Genomic DNA, 19,854 nt, shown 5'->3' with positions numbered 1-19,854 from the left:
ACCGCGCACTGCAGCGGCTCCTGCTTTTCCTTCAGGGGGACCCCGGTCAATCCTGGCGTGTCAGCGAAAAGCGGCCCTGACCCGTGCAGCAAGGGAAGGCTTAGAGAGAGGAGGGCTCCTTCCCTCCTCCCCCCACACCTGGCTGTGGTGGGGAAGGGAACCGCTGCTCCGGCAGCACCAGCCCCCGGAGCACCGGCAGCCCGCGGGAGCGCTGCTCAGGGGCCCGCTCACAGCCCCTTCCCCAAGGGTTCCCCCAGCAGCCCCGGCTCAGGGCGGGGTCGGGTGGCTCCGGCATCCACATTCCTGTTCCGTTTCCCCCTTTCACAAGCCGGGAAGGACCCAGCGCCCCCGCCCCGTGCCCCGGCCTGGAGTGGGCCGGGCAGGTCCCACCCCGGCTGCAGAGCCGCCGACCGCCCCCAGGGCCGGGCCCCAGCCACCCGTTGGCGGCGGTGCGGGCAGCGCCGGCCGGCTCCTGCCCTGCGGGGGCGGCCCACGGCACAGCCGCGCTGCTGCCCGCCCCCCTCAGGGCGGTCGGGGGCCGAGCGCAGGGCCGGGCTGGGCAGCGAGCACGGAGCCGCCTGCCCCTGGGCTCCAGCGCGCAGTGCCCGAGGGAGCCGCCATGGCCAACGCGGGCTTGCAGCTGCTGGGCTATTTCCTGGCGCTGGGCGGCTGGGTCGGCACCATCTGCAGCGCGGCGCTGCCGCAGTGGAAGCAGAGCTCGTACGCGGGGGACGCGATCATCACGGCCGTGGGGCTGTACGAGGGGCTGTGGATGAGCTGTGCCTCGCAGAGCACGGGCCAGGTCCAGTGCAAGCTGCACGACTCGCTGCTCTCGCTGGACGGTGAGTCCCGCCGGGCCGTCCAAGGGGCGCGGGGCGGGCGGGAGCCGGGGGGAGCCGGGGCCGCAGGGCGCTCCGGGGAGAAGGGTCAAGGGGGCCCAGGGGAGCGGGGCGATCTGTGCAGGTGCAGCCCAAGCTCCGTGTCCGGTCGCTCCCGCTGGACACCGTGTTCCGGCTTCTGGGGGCAGCGAGCTGGAGCGGGCCGAGGGCCGGCGGAGCCCCGGAGCGAACAGGACCGGGCGCGTTATACGGCCCTGCCGGCGCGGAGCGGGGCAGCTGAGGGCTAAGCTCTGCCCGTGGGACGCTGCTGGGCCGGGCCAGCGCCGCTCAGACCCCGCGGAAGGCGCCGCCTCGGGGCTTTGCAGTTGGGGGGCAGGTGGGAGTGCGGCTGGGGGCCTTTATGGACCTGCCAGCCTGGGGCGGCGGGAGCTTGTTTGCATGGCCCGTGGCTGCGGCAGGCCCCGGCAGTTCCTGCCAGGGTAGGACTGGCGCTGGGTGCCGGGTCCCTGCGGTGCGCTACATGCCGCAGAGAGCAGCCCCCGAGCAAGGAGTTGTCATTCCGGGGGGGAAGCCCGGGTTCAGGGAGCCTGACCGGGAGCGTGCTGAAGCCGCTGGAGGAAGCCGAGGGGGCGGGTCCCCCGGCAGTGTAGGGCGTGGGGGTGGATTGACGTGTGTTTGTATTGCCCCCATCTCTGCAGTGCCCCGGCACCGCCCCTCTGCTAAAGTGTTTGTCCTCACAACACCCCGGGGGGCAGGGCAGGGCTGTTATCTCCAGAGTACAGATGGGAAACGGAGGCCCAGATTCCCAAAGTCCCATGGTGGGAGTTAGGGGCCTAAACACCTTTGAGCATCTGGACCTATGGGACTTGTTCAAGGTTACAGGTGGAGTCTGTGGCACAGCCAGGAGCAGAGACTCGACCAACCCTTTCCCCTTGTCAGACGTGCCTGGCTGAGCTCAAATGCCAAATCTTCCCTTTCATCTGCACTGCGAGGGCCCCGAAAAAAATCTTGGGACACACTGAATGTAGCTGGTGCCCAGATCAGCCCCTGGAGCACAAGAGCGAAAAGCTCTCCTCCCTCGTCCTCCTAGGGACTTTGTTCTAGTTCAGAAAGCGCCTGACCCGGTCCCTTTGCCTCTCGCCTCTGGCACAGGCTGGGTTTTGTGCTTCGTCCCCAGCGCCCTGGGGCCGGTCTCCCCTGGGAATTGACATCGGCATGTCTGTGTAAAGCCACACCCAGAGCGATGTGGCTATGCCGGCCTAACCCTGGTATAGACAGAGCTAGATCGAAGGAAGAATTCTTCTGTCCACCTCACTACCGCCGCATCTGGGAGGGGTGGATCATCTGACGGGAGACCGCCTACTGGCAGTGTAGGGAGTCACACACTGGGCACAGCTGCAGCCCTGCGAGCCGCAGGAGCATTCAGTGTAGCCAAGCTGCGGCCCTGCAAGGAAAGGGGTGAGTTGCCAGTGGTCCAGCGGGAGTTAATTACGGGTTACAGCACTGCAAACAGTGACCCACAGTTACCCTTTACTCTTGTCAAAGCACCGTTTGGTTCATTCAAAACTCCCCTGCCTTTGTAATGTCATTAGTGAGTTCTTGTGAACTGGAACGTCCTTCGCAGCCCGTTATACTCCGTCCTATCTCCTCCTTTACACTAAACGCTCCTTGTCTCCTCTGCTCGGCCTTCCTTCGCAGCCGGGCTGTGTCTGTGCTGAAAGCCCCCATGGTGCGCCCAGAAAGGGGCTGCTGTGGGCGAGGAGCCTGGGGATTCCCGCTCCCTTCCCAGCAGTTCGCGGCACTTTCTCCCTCGCTGGCCTGTCTCTTTTGTAGCAGACAGAGGCCGTGTCTGACCCCCGGGCTCTTCTGCAAACAGACGTCCCGGAGGGAATCGGCTACACCCGGAGAAGTGTTCGAAGAGTGAGTTTGGGCTACAGCAGCCGCACCCTGGGAGAAAGCTCTGAGCCCTTCCCAGGAGCCAGCCAGATGCCATGTGTAAAATGGAAACGAGCTATTTGTTTAAACGAGAAGAGTTGAAACTATTTGTCCCTGTGTCCCTAACACAAGCCTGGGCTTAAAAATGCCCAGCAAATCCCGCCTGCCCCTGCTAGTAGCTGCTGGAGATTTGAAGCCAGCTGGGAAATGAGATTAGTTTAGTTTGCAGGAGAGGAGTGAGTCGCAGATTCCGTTCGTATCCTGGTAACTCACATCCCTTTCCTGGGGTCTCCTTCTTTTGTTGGTACAGCGGTTGTGAGACGCAGCCTCCACCGCCTGGTACGACGCGAGACCAGGAGGCAAATGAATGAAAACAGGCCCCAAAGGGGGGGGGGGGTGCGGGGGAGGGGTTGTACTTTATGGGAGCCGTGTGAATGCTCAGCCAGGGGGAGGTAACCGCAGGCAGAGCCGAGCAGCGCTTTCCCTTAGCGCGCGGTTCACAAACCCCTTGTCAGCGGTTCATTGCGCCGCTGAACACGGGGGTCACTGCATCGAGTGGGAGCTCAAAGAAGAGGAAATGCTGGTTCCTCCCCTCTGAGCAGGGTTCTCCTGATCGCTCGGTTTTGCCCCGGGGAGGGATTTTCCAACCTGGTTTTCGGGCTGCGGAATAGGAGGCTGCGCGCCTTGGTTTTCGCTGGCCCGGGACGGGCCGACGTTAACAAACCCACCGCTGAGCTGTGGCGAGCGGGAGCAGCTCCTCCTTCCGAGACTGCCTGGGAGTAGCTCCCTGCACCCGGGCACCCTCCGAAGTGAAGCGAGCTCCAGGAGGGTAATTTCTCGGCTCGGTGCAGAAGCGAGCGGGACTTCGCCGTGTCCCCACCCTACATGCCCCATGTGCAGCGCTCAGGCGGGGCCAGCAACCTTCGCATTTCAAATCTGGCAGGGGGAGTCTTGGGCTCCCAGCTGCGGGCTGCGTTCTTTGGTTTGCATCGCAGCACAGGCTCCTTTCCCCTCCCTGCCAAGATAAAACGGGCTGGCAACCAAACAGGAAATGAGCAGCCGACGGGAGACGTTCCCGCTGCGGACTGAGCTGGTTCAGCCGCCCGATGGTCTTGCTGGTGCGCAGGGGCGTGTGCACCCAGGGGGGCTTTTTAAAGGCGAACATTTAGCACAGGATTTTCCTCACTGAAAAAACCCAGTAACCTAGTTAATAATCATTAATAATAACAATAACAATTAACAATAAAATCAACTCAGAATGAATGAAACACCTGTGTATACTGTAGATGAGATTATTATAAGAGAAATGAGAATGAGCTTGCTTTGGGATTCTACAAGGCACTTATATCATTTAAACACATTTAAACCCTGAGTAAGGATAACACAAAGCACATCAATAGGGATCTCATGGTCCCCTTCCTTCACCCCATTGCAAAGGCACAAGTGCTGTTGCTGGCTGACCTAGGGCTGCCGAAAACCCTATGGGCAAAACATATGGAAAGAAGAGGATTAATTTATACAGAGGGCTGAAGTGCAAAGTGCATTAATTAACACTTAATAAATACATCAAAATTAAATACATTACAGAGATAAGAACCTGTAATGACAACTTTACTTCAGGAGAAGCTCCAGAGAAAGAAGACCCAGAGGGAGTAGGGGGAATCCCAGGGAGACCAAAGGGGCTGGCAGAGGGAGCAGACAGAGAACAAGGGTAGAGGCAGAGTGGCTGCAGGGTTGGCCCAGTCTTCCTGTGGGTGGAAAGAAGAAAAGGAGGACTTGTGGCCCCTCAGAGACTAACCAATTTATTTGAGCATAAGCTTTCGTGAGCTACTCTGATGAAGTGAGCTGTAGCTCACGAAAGCTCATGCTCAAATAAATTGGTTAGTCTCTAAGGTGCCACAAGTCCTCCTTTTCTTTTTGCGAATACAGACTAACACGGCTGCTACTCTGAAACCTGTGGGTGGAGACACTGATCTCTCTCAATGTAAGAGGGAACAATAGAATGGAGTGCCCAGAAGAATGAATGACTTGAGGACAATTTCCTGAGGGACCCATACCCTTGCAGAGCTTTTCTAGCTCTGATATTTACATTTCTACATGGTTTGACCCACAGAAATAAAAATCTGCACATCTTCCATGTGTTTTTGGACCAATGGGAAAAAAAGAGTTACAATTCAAGTGACTTTTAAAATTCCCTATAAATGAGCTTATGACCAACCAGAAAATATACTTCTCAAGTGAAAAACTATAACTGGACTTCTTTGCAAAGAAATTGTAAGTTTTCTTACAAGAAAAGACACAAACTGTCTGGAAAGGAAGGGTAGATTAAATTACTTGCCTCAGTGAAATTAAATACCCAGAGAATTGCTGGGCCTGTGATGACGGTGACCGGGGTTTGCTCACCTGTGGCTCCCCCTCCCTGTGCTGTGGAGGCACCATCTGCAAGCAAGCCCCCTGCCTCAGGTGCAGCTCCCATTGGCTGTGCTGGCCAACAGTCTGGGAGCCTCCTGGCCAATGAGCTGGGGGCGGGACAGGGAAGGCAAAGGGGGAGATTGTAGGGAGCTGGGGAGCTGGGGAGCATGGGTGAGGGGAGCTGTTTCTGGAGGCACAAAGGGGGGGCTCTCTGGAGAGGGGTGATGGGGCACAGGGGCTGGTGGGGATCTTCCAGGAGGGCAGAGGGTTGTGTGGGTCTCTGTGGGGTGGGGGGAGTGATGGACAGAGCCAGCTGCAGCCTGGGTCTGGTCTGTGGGGGAAGGGAGTGTTGGTATACCCCCCCTCCCCAGGAAGCCCTCTCTGTACTGTGTATTTTATGCCAGCCCCGGGGTGCCCATCACTGTTACTTTCTCCTGCCCCTGGCTCCATCTGTTTGCCCCCACAATGCCGCCCCGCCCCCCATCTGTGTCTGACAGTGACAGACTCCTGCTGCTCTCTCTGCCTGCAGCTCCCTCCCTCTCCCTGCTGGGGAGGCGCAGTCAGGCAGCTCTGGCATTGCCCCCCCACCACTCTGGGAACTGGGTCAGCTCTGGGAGGGGGGATGGAGGCAGCGTGCAGAGGGATGCCGGGGAGGGGGGAGCTGCCCCACCCCACATTGCCGAACCATGAAGCATGGGCACCACGGCCCAGCTCACCTCCTATGTATCCAACCCAGCCTGCTCCCTGTCCCCTGACTGCCCCTGGCCCTTGTCCAACACCATGGCTCCCCAATCATGAGGCTTCTAGAAGCGTTTGGCTCAGCGCAAAGCCAGACACGCTGCCCCATGGAAGCACGCAGCCCCGGCCCCCCAGAGCTCTGCCCTGCATTAGGGTGTGCCTGGGCACACCCAGCACACCCCGTGCGCACGCCTATGCTCGTGGGGTGGTGACCAGGGTGTTTCTGAGCGTTTCCCAGGAATCCACAGCTGAAGATGGTGGCCCCTGACGAAGTTTCTGTTTCTGTCTCACGGAATGTCCATGGTCCATGCCCCAAACTTAGGCATTTCACTTTGTTTTAAGACATTTCTTGTGTCCATCTTTTCTGAGCTCACAAGCGCATAGAAAGTACTTGGAGCCGGTCAATTCATGCAGTTCCTTCCCCACCAATCTGCGCTGGTGTTTATCACCTGTTTTATGACACATTCGCGGCTCATGATGGCCTCCTGGCTCCTTCTCTCCATCTGACTCAGGCAGGTTTGAAACTCTAGCCCAGCTTTTAGGTGTTAAAAACAATCAAGTCTAAGCAACGAGCTTGTGGGACAAACCCAGAGCCATCATAGAATATCAGGGTTGGAAAGGACCTCAGGAGATCATCTAGTCCAACCCCCTGATCAAAGCAGGACCAATCCCCATTTTTTCCCCCAGATCCCTAAGTGGCCTCCTCAAAGATTGAACTCTCAGCCTTGGGTTTAGCAGGCCAATGCTCAAACCACTGAGCTCTCTCTCCCCCTTATGTCTGGGGAACACAATCTCAGTGCATTCCTATGGCACTGGCCGAGAACAGCCTTGTCTACAACTCCACACCCTCAAAGCCCTTGTGAATAAGGATGACAGAGCAGGGCTGGAAGATGGCCAGGGTAGGGTCTCACTGCACAAGTTCAGGGGCTTTTTTATTCCAAGATGCCTGCAGCCTAAGGCTTAATTCTGCCTTTCTAAGGCGAGATTTTCAAAGCTGTTTAGGGGATTTCAGACACATAACTGACATTGAAGTTACTGAGAAGTGGGTGTCCCAATCCAGCCCCTATGCTGATGTGTGTGTGTTTGATAACTGCAAGTTTCTAGTAACCATTTAACACTCCAGACTAGCAGCTGCTCCTCGGACAGAAGTAGCTAATGGCCACACTGATCCTCCCCCTGCATGTAATGGGCAGTGTAATTAATGGGCTGCATAAGAAACGGAAAGGGGGAGATTGAAAGGGAATAAGGGATAATACATTTGGAAAGTCTTCTTTCTCCTCCCGCATGGGGGCTCTGCCAGATACCCCAAGAGTATCAAATAGAGAAGTGAAAAATCCCCCTGAAACCATCCAGCGACACAGAGCAGGGGAAAGGGAGGGCAGAGCAAAACCGCTACCAATGAAGGCTGCACTAAAGACACCTGTTGTGAAAGAAATCAGCTCAGGTGTCTTGAGAGGACTGAGGCGTTTGATCGACGTGCCAGGGGAAACAAATCCGCACAGGACACATGAGGCGGCTGGGCTGGGGAGGCCATGCCATCTGTTCCTCCTGCTTGGAAATGTAGACAGAGCTGTGCTTTGATGTGGGATGGGGCCAGTGGTGAGCTGGAGCCGGTTCGCGTGAACCGGTTGTTAAATTTTTAAGCCGTTTTAGAACCGGTTGTTAACTCGCTTCCCTGCAGGGGGTGCTGAGGCTTTGCTGGGCTCCGGCGGGGAAGTGCTGTGATTCCTCCTCCGGCCACCGGGGGCGCTGCACTGCGGGAGCCACGTGGGCTGCCGCCTGGCCCTGGGCATGAGCCCTGATGCTGCTCCCCCGACCCCTGGCCCTGGGGCTCCCGCTGCTGCCGGGTGGGTCCCCGGCTGCTCTGCTGGGCCGGGGCTGCGTCCTGCTACTCGGGCTGCTCCGAGCCGCTCTGCCCGCGAGCGCCCACCCCCCTGCCCGCAGCCAGCCCCTGTCTCCAGCCACCCCCTGCCCTGCCTCCAGCCACCCCCACACACGCTGCCTGCAGCCAGCCCCTGCCGCACCCCCTGCACCGCCTCCAGCCACCCCTGAACCCCCTCCCTGCAGCCAGCCCCTGTCTCCAGCCACCCCCTGCCCTGCCTCCAGCCACCCCCGCACCCCCTGCCTGCAGCCAGTCCCTGCCGCACCCCTGCCCAGCCCGCAGCCACCCCCTATCTCCAGCCACCCCCTGCCCTGTTTCCAGCCACCCCTGAACCCCCTCCCCACAGCCAGCCCCTGTCTCCAGCCACCCCCTGCCCTGTCTCCAGCCACCCCTGCACCCCCTGCCCGCACCCCCTGCCCTATCTCCAGCCACCCCCGCAGCCCCTGCCCGCAGCCAGCCCCTGCCGCACCCCCTGCCCTGTCTCCAGCCACCCCCGCAGCCCCTGCCCGGAGCCAGCCCCTGCCGCACCCCCTGCCCTGTATCCAGCCAACCCCTGACACACACCCCTGCCCTGCCCGCACCAGCCCCGCACCCCCCCTGCCCTGTATCCAGTCAATGCCTGCAGCACACACCCCGTGCCCTGTCTCCAGCCAGCCCCGCACCCCCTGTCCACACCAGCCCCGCACCCCCTGCCCTGCCTGCAGCCAGCCCCTGCCATACCCCCTGCCTTGCCTGCAGCCAACCCCTGCCGCACGCACCCCCTGCCCTGTCTGCAGCCAGGCCCGCACCCCCCTGCCTTGCCTGCAACCAGCCCCTACCTCCAGTCAGCCCCACACCCCCTTGCCTCCAGCTACCCCTGCACCCTTCTGTCTCCAGTCAGCTCCGAACCCCCTGCCCTGCCCGCAGCCAGCCCCACACCCCCTGCCTCCAGCTAGCCCTGCCCCACGCCCCTGTCTGCAGCTGGCCCCACGTCCACTGGTGCCCTGCAGTTCCCAGGGCAGTAACCCTGCACACCTGCTTCAATGAGGGGGGCAGGGAGCAGCTGGGACCCACATATGTGCACAGTGACCAGACAGCAAGTGTGAAAAATCAGGATGGGGGTGCGGGGTAATAGAGGCCTATATGTAACCCTTCTGCCCGTCAGAGTTGGCAGCAACAAGGGCCGGGTTCAATATCTAGGGGTTCCATTCCAATAACACAATGCAAACCGGCTCGAGCCCCCACCCAGTGACCTGGGACAAATCTATACCACCCCCGCTGGGCGCCTCCAAGAGGCAATACTTCCCCTCTCGCAAGCACATAGTCTGAGTGTAGCAAAAGCCTTTTAATAACAGAGAGAAACAATGTGGCATTATGTTGGGGAAACACCACCAACAGGATTCATAACACAACCCATGAGCAAAAAAAAAACCCACCCCAGGCAAATTGGGGCATGCCCTTTTCCCTTTGGTTCTTGAGTCCAGCAACCCCAAATCACCCAAAGTCCCAAAAGTCCAATGCCCCCAAAAGTCTCTGTCCCTGGTCAGGGCAGCCCCAGAGTTCGAAAGTTTATTTGCAGAGCTTTACCTCCCAACCTGGGTAGAAATGGGACGGGGGTAAGAGGCACCTTACATGATCTGAAGCTGACCGCCCCATAGCTCCATAGCAGCGCTCTGCTCCGCCAGCCGCCCCACGAACTCCTTCGCTCAGCTCCACGACCCACAAGCAGCTCCTGCCATCCACACACTGCTCCGCGTCGAACTGCTCCACAATATATCTTCAGGCTCCCCCACTACTTAACACAACACTCAGTGATTTCAGCTCTTAGGTGAATTCAGCTTGTAGTAGGGGAGCCCCAGTGCTGGTGCACTGTCAGCCCAAAGTGAGCTCAGCAGCCTATAACTAGACTTCTAATGAAATCAAAATTAGCTCTGATATTCCACAGTGGAGAGAGGAGGAAGTGCAATTAGCATGTAAGGCCCTCACCAAGGGGCCCATGCCACCAAGTATTAATACTTATCCCCAGCCTCTCTCCCTTCACACAGTTTTGGAACCCATGACCCTTGCCTAGCGAGTGCTACTTAGTTGATGGTGAATCCCTCCATCATAACAAAAGGCCACGTACAGTTCCAAGCACAGTTCCCATAATCAGGGTAATAACAATTTATTCTTCCTGCCCCAATAACAGAGACACTGGGGATCCCACAGCAGCCAAAGTGACCATTTGGGCAGCTATGGTCTCATTCTAGGCGGGGTGGGTGTGCCTATGCAAATGAGATCGGCCCCTGAAGTTCTTTTCCACAACTTGCCACACCTCACCACCAGATGTCAGGGTGGAGCTCATCCTGACTCTGCTTACATCTATAAGAAAAAGACCCTAAAATCAGGACTGTCCCTATAAAATCCAGACATCTGGTCCCCCTAGCACACCCCCAAGGCGTGGCGGGGCCTCACACCTGTGAAACAGAGCTCATTTCTAGCTCAGGCCCATCTTTTTGAAGAACTTTAGGCAGGGTTAACATACACCCGTATTTTCCTGGACAGGTCAGGCTTTCTGGTTCTTAAATCGCCGTCCAGGAGGAATTTTTAAATTTTAAATTTTAAAAATTCCTCCCGGGAAAATACGGACGTATGGTAACCCTGTTGGTACAAAAATACATACTGGGGCACAGCCCTTACATCAGAACTTTTTATAGGGAACCGGTTGTTAAGATTTTGGCAGCTCATCACAGGATGGGGCCTCTCTGCAGGGCTGTGCTCCACTCCTGAAGTGACCCTTGGAGAGGAGAGGAGGGGGAACTGCATCTGGTCACAATGCCTGAGGCTAAATCCCCCCCAATATACACAGCCTCCAAAGCCCCCACCTGGGGCTGGGAGCTTGATGAGTCGGGGTTGGATTCTGGACTCCAGAGAGCAGCGTGGCTGGTAAGGAAGAGGATCCTGGTGCTTGTGACGTGACCTGATTGGTGGAGAACAGCTCCAGGATTGGCCACGATGTTACCACTGTGCAGAATGGCTCCTCAGTGCCACAGAGCAGCAAACCTGGGGGAATGGCTCTTTAGACACCACAAGACAATATGGCCACGGGGAAGGGCTGCTGGGCACCTCAGAACTGCTACTTAGGGATGCGAATAGTTGCACTCATCAGTGCAGGGACTTGGGAGGCACTGTTCTTCCCCGGGGTGCTGGTCTTGTTGACCAGTGATGCCCCCTCTCTTCTCTGGCTCTGGTTCTTTGCATGGTTAATCTGCTCTGCAGCACCAGTGACTTGCACTTTTCTTGCTTTGCAGTTCACCTCCAGACCTCCCGGGCGCTCATGGTGGTTTCTATCCTCCTGGGCTTTGTGGGGGTCATTGTCAGCGTGGTGGGAATGAAATGTACCAAAGTGGGGGACGAGAACCCTGTTATCAAAAGCCGGATTGCTGTGGCCGGTGGCATTCTCTTCCTCATAGCAGGTAAGACAAAGTCCAGAGCCCCCTGTACCCACAAACTCCTGCCATTTGATGATAGTCTGAACTTGTCTGCTGTGATATTGGTTAGCTCTAGCGTGGGGCAGGAGATCTGATGACGTGTCACAGCTTCTGAATGGGCAGGTAGCCTCAAAGTCCATGTGAGTTATTCCCCTTGCAGGAGAGAGTGTGATCACAGGCAGGGGGTTAATAAACATCCTCCTCTATTTCTAGTAGTTGTATGCCTGTAGATACAACGTCTGGGCATAGGTGGGTCTAGCAGAATGGCCTCAGGGATCTGAAATCTGCCTATCCACCTACTCCGTGGTTCTAAAAGGGGGTCTCTCATTTTTACTCTGGGAGATGTGGAAGACTGTAAGATGAGGGGGTGGGGTTTAGATAAGTGGCACTTGTGTCTAACGGAGCCGGCTGGCTTCTCCAAGGTGGGCAGGCTCAGCTGAAGGCCCATTTAGCTATAGCAGTTTAGCACAGGTGCTTCAGACCTGCCTCTCAGCTAAGGGGAGAGGCCCAGCATTGAAATGGGCTGATGCCAGCCAATGCTGGGATGTTTCATCTTGGTTCTTTTGGCTTTGACATGGGTTCTCCCTCAGGAAAATAGCATCTTCTGCTGCCAGTGATCCTGCTTGTTTATTGAAAGTGTTCAGTGCAAGGTGGGGAATTTGTAAAGTTAATTCCATCCCCGATTTATGTACGGATGAGGCCCCTGGCTACGAATGTGTTACTTGGATTGAAAGCTCTTTGGGGCAGGGCCACCTCTTTGTCATGTGTTTGTACAGCACCTAGAATAATAGAACCATCCATGTCTAGGTCCCCTAGACACTAGTGTAATAAGAAATGATACCCGAGACCAGGCTGGATGCTGCTGCAGGACCAGTGTTGGGTTGTTGTTAAAGTCTGATCCCATTCCATCCCAGGTGGTGTTTGGGATTCAGTTGGAGCCGGTAGACAAGCAGTGTTGTCTGGGTCCCTCTCTCTGACCCAGTCAGGTCAGGACATCTTTCAGGATTAGGCCGGAGGTCACAGCAGATGATGGGGTGGCAGCCATGATGGTGAAGCTTGCTTTAGTAGCGCCATCTGCTCTTTCCCACTCCCCCCAGAGTCTTTGTAAATGGGAGTGGTGGGTAGAATAGCCTATCCACTCATTATTTCATCCACCAATTAGGTCTGGTTTCTGACACACCTATTTTGAGTCATTAATTTTCAGACCCAGATTTTCTTGTCTACCAGGCATGATCTCAACACATGGGTTATATATGGAGGCCTTTTTGTTTGGACTAATTCAGTCTCTGTCTGGTTTTCTTGCACCTGTTTATAAGATTCTTTATTGAAAATAACTTCCTCTACTTTTCCCCATCAACATTTGTTGTTACAGGTTATGGTGACATCTGACGAACCTACACTCACCTCTTACAGTTGAACCCACAATTAGGGTAAATGTGTAGGTCCAGTTATCACAACAGGATACCAGAACTGGACAGCGCCCATTATTGGTCTCTTTCCTGCCCTATACAGTGGTATTAACTCCTCCTACTGATGCTTTATGTTCTCTTGTTTATATATCCAAGGATCATGTTAGCCCTTTTAGCTCCAGTTACCCACCATGACCCACTTTGAGTCTGTGCTTTCCAGGACACAGTTCCCCAACCACAGAAGTCTGACCAACATTCTTGTTTCCTTGAGGTGTGATTTTTGCCTTTGGCTATAATAAATGGTGTTATTTAACTGCACCCAGTTTACCAAGCGATCTGATTGGTCTGTATCACTGACCCATCCTTGTCATTATTTACCAACCCACCAATCTTTGTGTCATCTGAAAACCTCATTTTTCTTCCAGATCATTGATAAAGATAATGAATAGCATTGGGCCAAAAACAGGTCCCGATGGGAACCCACTAGAAACATCCCTTCTAAGTGTTGATTCCCCATTAACAATTTCAGCAAAGGTCCAGGTGTTCTTAAAATGAATATTCTGCCATGCCTATAGAGTCCAAATCTGTGCTCAGTACTGCTCTGAATCCAGTCCGGAAAAGATTCACTTCTTTCCCAAGGTTATAAAGCTGTCTCTAAGAACAGGAGGGTCAAACCACCTTCTTCTGGTCTGGGATCCTCTTTGTTTAGGGCCATTTTGCAACAGGAAAGAGAAGTAGTTTGACAGTTTTGCACCTTATATTTGTTCCTGCTTCAAAGAGATCTTGTCTCTTAAAAATGGTGGCCCAAATTCTGGTCCCAGTTCCACATGGAGTAACTCAGCTGACTTCAGTTCAAAGAAGAACTAGATAAATTCATGGAGGATAGTCCCATCAATGGCTATTAGCCAGAATGGCCAGGGATGGTGTCCTTAGCCTCTGTTTGCCAGAAGCTGGGAATGAGCGACAGGGGATGGATCACTCGATGATTATCTGTTCTGTTCATTCCCCCTGGGGCACCTGGCATTGGCCACTGTTGGAAGACAGGATACTGGGGTTTGGTCTGACCCAGTGTGACCGTTCTCATGTTCATATTCACATATGTAAACTGAAAGCATATTTTAGTCCTGTCACATTAACTACCTATTACTCCTATCTGGCTAGCTGCCTCTTAGAATCTGCTTCCTTGTTTCTAAGCAACCTGGTGACAGTTTTAGCCCTTTATTGGAAAGTCCCTTCCTACCTCATATTACATGTGTAATGGTGGGTCTGTGTACCAACGTTCACCAAAATAACAAAAGGTGTGAATGAAACCATTGTCGTCATTTTGGGTCATGGTTGTCCGTAGACGAGCCCTGAGAGTACCATTGGACTTCAATGGAACTTCGTAGCCACAGAGAATATGAAGAATAGAATATTAAAGGGCTCAAATAGCTTTTAAAAGCGAATGACTGTATTCAATTGTAAAGTCTATGGTGGGAAAACATCCCCAAAAGGCCTCCGGAAGCTGATTCTTTGGTTCTTGTTGTATATTCCCAGGTCTGTGCACCTTAACAGCTGTTTCGTGGTATGCAACACAGGTGACCTATGAATTCTTCAACCCCAACACTCCAGTTAATGCCCGGTAAGTGCCTTTAAACAAATGGGCTGTTTAGGGGGAAGCCATTTTCCTTGTGTTTTAGCTCATTAGTGGCATTGTGACAAAGGTACCCAGCCACGGACATCGTATTCAGAGCCTGGTGCCCGTGCCCATGGTGCCATCTGGTGCCCATTTGTCTCAGCCACACTCCTCCCTAGCCTCATGATAGAAATTGAAGGAAACAGTACACACAGCGTTATTCCCTGCATTGTCCTGTCCTTTCCTGCCAGAGCTAGCCATAGCCCATGGCTCACACGACCCTATGCTCTACTCTGGTGCTATTGCCCCTCTGTTCGTGCCCACAGCAGTGCCAGCCCCCTGCCCCAAGCCTCTGTCCCTCTGTTCATGCCCCCAGCAGTGCCAGCCCCCTTCCCATATGCCACCATACATTCTCCAGGAGACTCAGTCACTGTGTCAAACAAGCCCCTGTTCTACCAGCAGCAACCTCCTGCCCTGATTCTCCCTTGGACCTAGGAAGCACAAATGGTCCTTTTCCTGTCACTCACTGTATCCATGTTTCAGCTGTTATTTCCCTGGAGGGGTTACCTGTGTTTCCCCACGTGGGACCCTTTGTTGCTGTTCTCCGCAGCGTCTCCCTCTCTGTCCTCACTGGGGTTCGCAGCCCTCCCTGATCGAATGTCAGCTGTGAATTTCCGTCGTTTGCCATCCAGGCCACCACCTGTGCTGCCAACACCACTTCTGCCTGGGGAGCCACACTGCGGGGGCCAGGCGGGTCTCCTCCCCTCCCCCTCAGCGTGCTTGGGATGTGTGTCATGTGAAAAGGCTGAATAAGCCCGGTTCCCTCCCCTACCTCCAGACATTATGAAATCAGTCCATCAGCGAGCCAATGCATTCTGTCCGGGCGCTGGCTCTGGAACAGATCTGGCCTGTCTTCCTCTCTGTAATGCCCAGTGCTCCATCAGCCTCTTTCTCCCAGAAGAGACAGAGGGCCACATTCTACATATGTGCCCATGTGGGGCATCTGGGTGATGTGTCGGTGAATGGGCATGGGGTCCCTTTCCCACCCAGCCCCCGGCAGAGGGGTGGAGCACCAGTCCCTCCACCTTCTCCCTTGTTTCCACCATCTCTTTTCTCTCTCACACTAGGTACGAATTTGGTTCCGCCTTGTTTGTTGGCTGGGCAGCTGCCAGCCTGACCATGCTGGGAGGCTCCTTCCTGTGCTGCTCCTGCCCCACCCCCCCTGAGGAGAGGAGAGGACAGCAGTACTATAGGCAGTCACAGCCTTCAACAGCTAGGGAGTACGTCTGACCCCCACCTTCCCACCCGCCGCCCAACGTTTCCCTTCCTTCTCAGGCATGTGCTAGAGACCGTGGTGTTCCCGGCCACTTCGTCAGTGCAACAGACACTAGATCCTTCTTCAGTGCTGCTCAGGCAGCCTTGGGCGGGCCTTCCCAAACCACACACGCTTCTCGGGGGCGCCCCTAATAGCCTGGGGGGCAGCTCCACTTATAACAGAAGCATCTAAAATGTTCTTCTCGACATAGCTCTTGCTTCAGCCATCGTCAGGTTCTTCCCCTACTAGCTCCATCTACGCTGGCCTCACGGCCAGGTTTATCACCGGTCCAGCATTGCTTGGCCTCTGCCATGTTGGCCGGCCAAACAGCTAGAACACTGAAACATAGGAATGACCGGGCTGGCGCAGACTTGGGGCTCATCTAGGCCAGCGTCCTGTTTGTGACAGAGGCCAGTCCCAGATGCTTCAGAGGAATGGCCAAAACCCATCACTCATCACTGGGGAAGTGTTTTCCTAATTCCTGGCAGACGCGGGTTGATTCATCCCATATACACTTTTATCGTAACTCATGTAAACGCAGCTATTCTCTATATAAATGTCTGTTTTAAAAAAAAAATCCTAATACATTTTCAATCTCCATGATATCTTGTGGCATTGAGTCCCACTGAGTTTTGTGTTGTGTAAAAACAAGTCTTTCTTCTTAGTCTAAATTTTGTTGTATTTAATTTCCTTGGGTCTCCCCTGGTTCTTGTGTTTCCGAGGGGGGAAATAGGAGGGTCTGGCAGATGTTCTCTGGGCCATTATTCATTCGAGGTACTTTTATCATGTCACCTCTTTTTTAGCTCCTAATCCTTCCAGGCCTCTGAAGGTTTTGTTGCTCTTCTGTAGCCTTTTTCTACTCTATCCTTCAGATGGCCTGGCTGAACCTGAACACAGTACTCCAGGAGAGAGTCTACCACTGATTTATTACTGACATTAGAGGTGTAGTAGCCATGTGTACTAAACTAAGGTTGCACCTTTATACACCCTGTTGACAGGCACCCTGTGTTTCTAAAGCTTTCGCCTGTCAGATTAAAATTCTGCAGCTTTGGTTTATACCCAAAACAAGTTTTTTGCAAGGCTGAGCACCCAGAGAGTTAGAAGAAATCCACTGTCAATTATAGACAAACTTTTTTTTTATCTTAGAGCTGAACTGGCTGAGGTTTGACAACTGAAAGTTGGCATGGGGTGAGTCCTCAGAGAGCAGGAGTATCTGGCCTTGTTTGGGGGGGAAGGGTTTTGATTTGGCTAAGTTCTGAGCATTTGAAAACTGGGTTTTGAGCATGTGCAATACATTGGTTTTTCTTTTTGCTAAGTACATATCCTAGGAAGGATGTAGCCAACTTAGCTACATGCTCCAGGTCAGACTTTTAAAAGGGGTTTGTACTCAGCAACTCCTCCACAAACAATGGAGGATCCTATGCCTCCAAAGGAGAACACTGGAATGCTTCTGAAATCTGACCCTAAATATCTTAGTCCAGTGACTGCTCCAAACCAGTTCCTGAAACCAAGGGCCTGGCAAAACTAGCTCCGGAGGAGGGTGAGTTCTTGAAGCTTAAGAAGCTCCTAAACTCCATGGGAGCATAGCTAGACAACAGAGCTTAGGAACCTGAAAATCGAAGTGGCTGTAAAGTCTCCTGCAGGCTTTGAAATGTTTCATTTGCTGCTAACTGGCTTTGGAGCCACAAATGGAAAAGGTGTCAGACGACTGGAGGTCCTGAATTCTGATACAGCGGCAGGGCCTCTGCTCCAGTGCGGGTGAGGAGCTCAGCTGAGCAGGCCCCTTCTCCTGCAAAACGCCCCAAAGCTCCCTGTAGATCTTCAGGCAGTGCCCCTTCTCCCAGCATCCCGGCACACCCAGATTACACCAGGAGCATCAGAAGGAATACAGAATAAGGGTTCTCAGCAGCTGGCAGCCGTTGGTCAAGCCAGCTGGATTCTGGTAGTTTCAGAGAAGACTGTCAGCATTCAGAGGGCACCCAGCCAAACAGGTCAGGATTATAGACAAACACAAGTTTCTTACAGGTGTTTTGGAATTGGAACTTTTAAGTCCTGGAGATGGACCCATGTTAGGAGAATGTCACTAAGGTTGCACAGTTAAGCACTTAAGTGAAGAAGTGCCAATTGCCTGTGCAACCTTAACTCTGCCCCCTTGTGCATATACGTTGATATAGTCATTAACCACATCAAGTACTGTTTTGCAAATACAATAGCCTAGCCTATCTTTTCTGCAACCCTAGATTTACATGTAGCCTCTTATACTACTGTATACTACAGTCTCTGCATATGTGACACCCCCTATTTTAGCTGTAACATGTTGTCTAACAAGAAAGTAATATTGAAAATGTCCTAAAGTAGATAAATGGTTAGGGTTAGACAGACTCTTTCAATGACTGTCAGTGGTGTTAATACACTTAATAGTTAAAACAGTAATATACTTAGCCCCTGGAAACACTCATACTTTTATGCCAGGCCTCAAAAAATTGAGTTTTACAGTTTTCTGCCTCGTTAGAAAGATATTGATAACTTTTAAATCGGTCACATACCAGTGTCAATTCTCTACTGATTCTCACTCACTTCAGAAACAGCATAACAATATTTTTTTTAAAGTGCCTCTAATACTCTGGAAAAGTAACACTTGGTCTTTGAGGGCAGGTCACCTGAAAAATACAAAAGTTGCTCTGTTAAATAGACAGACAAGAATTCTGTTAAGGCATCTCAGTACGTTCATTTCTCTGAGAAACAGCTTGTGAGATATTGACATAGGGCCCAGTTCTGGACCCCTTAGTCGCACTGGGTAGAACATAGACTTGAAATTAGACAAAGGTTTCTAATCATCAGAGGAACGAAGTTCTGGAATAGCCTTCTAAGGGAAGCAGTGGAGGCAAAAGACATATCTGGCTTCAAGATTAAACTTGATATGTTTATGGAGGAGATGGTATGATGGGATAACATGCTTTTGGCAATTAACTGATCTTTAACTATTCATGGTAAATAGGCCCAATGGCCTATGATGGGATGTTAGATGAGGTGGGATCTGAGTTACTACAGAGAATTCTTTCCTGGGTATCTGGCTGGTGAGTCTTGCCCACATGCTCAGGGTTCAGCTGATTGCCATATTTGGGGTCGGGAAGGAATCCAGGGCATATTGGAAGAGGCCGTGGGGGTCTTTCGCCTTCCTCTGTTGCATGGGGCCCAGGTCACTTGCTGGAGGATTCTCTGCACCTTGAAGTCTTTAAACCATGATTTGAGGTCTTCAATAGCTCAGACATAGGTGAGAAGTTTATTGCAGGAGTGGGTGGGATTCTGTGGCCTGCATTGTGCAGGAGGTCAGACTAGATGATCATAATGGTCCCTTCTGACCTTAATATCTATGAGTCTATGAGTCTATGCCCTCGGGAATAGTGCCATTGAAATCAATGGGAGTTAGATGACTAGTGTCTACCTACGTCTTTCAGAGTAGCAGCCATGTTAGTCTGTATTCACAAAAAGAACAGGAGTACTAGTGGCACCTTAGAGACTAACCAATTTATTTGAGCGTAAGCTTTCGTGAGCTACAGCTCACTTCCTCCCTTATGCTCAAATAAATTTGTTAGTCTCTAAGGTACCTACATCTTTGAGTCTAAATACCTTTAAAAATCTGGCCCTAAATTAAAGATGGACAGTGCCTCCCTGTGCTAGGGAAGCCAATGGCTCCCATGGAATATTTTGATTTATTTACCCCCCCAGATGCCTACTTTGCATTTCTCGAAGTGGTGTTCTCTATTGTTACTTCCTGCCCACATTGCTAATCCCTGTAGGACCCTGGGGGTTATTTCTGTTTACATGGTTCAGACCTCCCAGTTTAGTAGCATCTGCAAATCAAATTAGCGTTTAACACCGTTCTCCAGATCATGATATGCAGCTATTTAAAGTGACTGGTTATAACATCAGTCCTCATAGCCTCTAGACACAGCCCCTTATATCATTAAATTCTCATTCTCCTTGGTTTGCAGCCAGTTTTTAGTCCACAGGAGCGGTTTGTTTTTTTAAAATCTATGCCAAATTCAAACTAATTTTTCAAGTGGAATTTTGTCAAACTATCAGGTGTTTTGCTGAAACCTGGGTGGATGGGTGCATTGAAGATCAGTAGGAAAGGGAGCAGTGTATGGTCTTTCTGCCCTATTTGCTGTTTTTTCTGCATAACTCAGCACTAACAGCTCTCTCTCTCTTTTGAATTTCAGACCCAATGTAAAAATGTCTTCTTCACCCATCAGGGGA

At 53.0% G+C, this 19,854-nt stretch overlaps 1 protein-coding gene across 2 annotated transcripts in view; it reads left to right on the top strand.

Annotated features, from left to right (window-relative positions):
* The first annotated feature begins 619 nt into the window (after positions 1-619).
* The window catches only part of CLDN19 (claudin 19), a 73,191-nt gene continuing 53,956 nt past the window's right edge, over positions 620-19,854 (top strand). Inside the window, exons 1-4 of one of the 2 annotated variants that reach the window (XM_077837272.1) lie at positions 620-842; positions 11,076-11,240; positions 14,201-14,285; positions 15,407-15,569. In XM_077837272.1, coding sequence (XP_077693398.1) covers positions 620-842; positions 11,076-11,240; positions 14,201-14,285; positions 15,407-15,569 — 636 coding nt within the window. Of the gene's footprint in view, positions 843-11,075; positions 11,241-14,200; positions 14,286-15,406; positions 15,570-19,854 lie in introns of those variants that run through there. The other variant, XM_077837271.1, reaches the window with a different exon arrangement.

This window comes from Eretmochelys imbricata, chromosome 18 (genome assembly GCF_965152235.1).
Source record: "Eretmochelys imbricata isolate rEreImb1 chromosome 18, rEreImb1.hap1, whole genome shotgun sequence".
Classification (NCBI taxonomy): Eukaryota; Metazoa; Chordata; order Testudines; family Cheloniidae; genus Eretmochelys; species Eretmochelys imbricata.
Note: the sequence above shows the minus strand (reverse complement) of the source record. Positions and strands in the feature narration are given on the sequence as shown.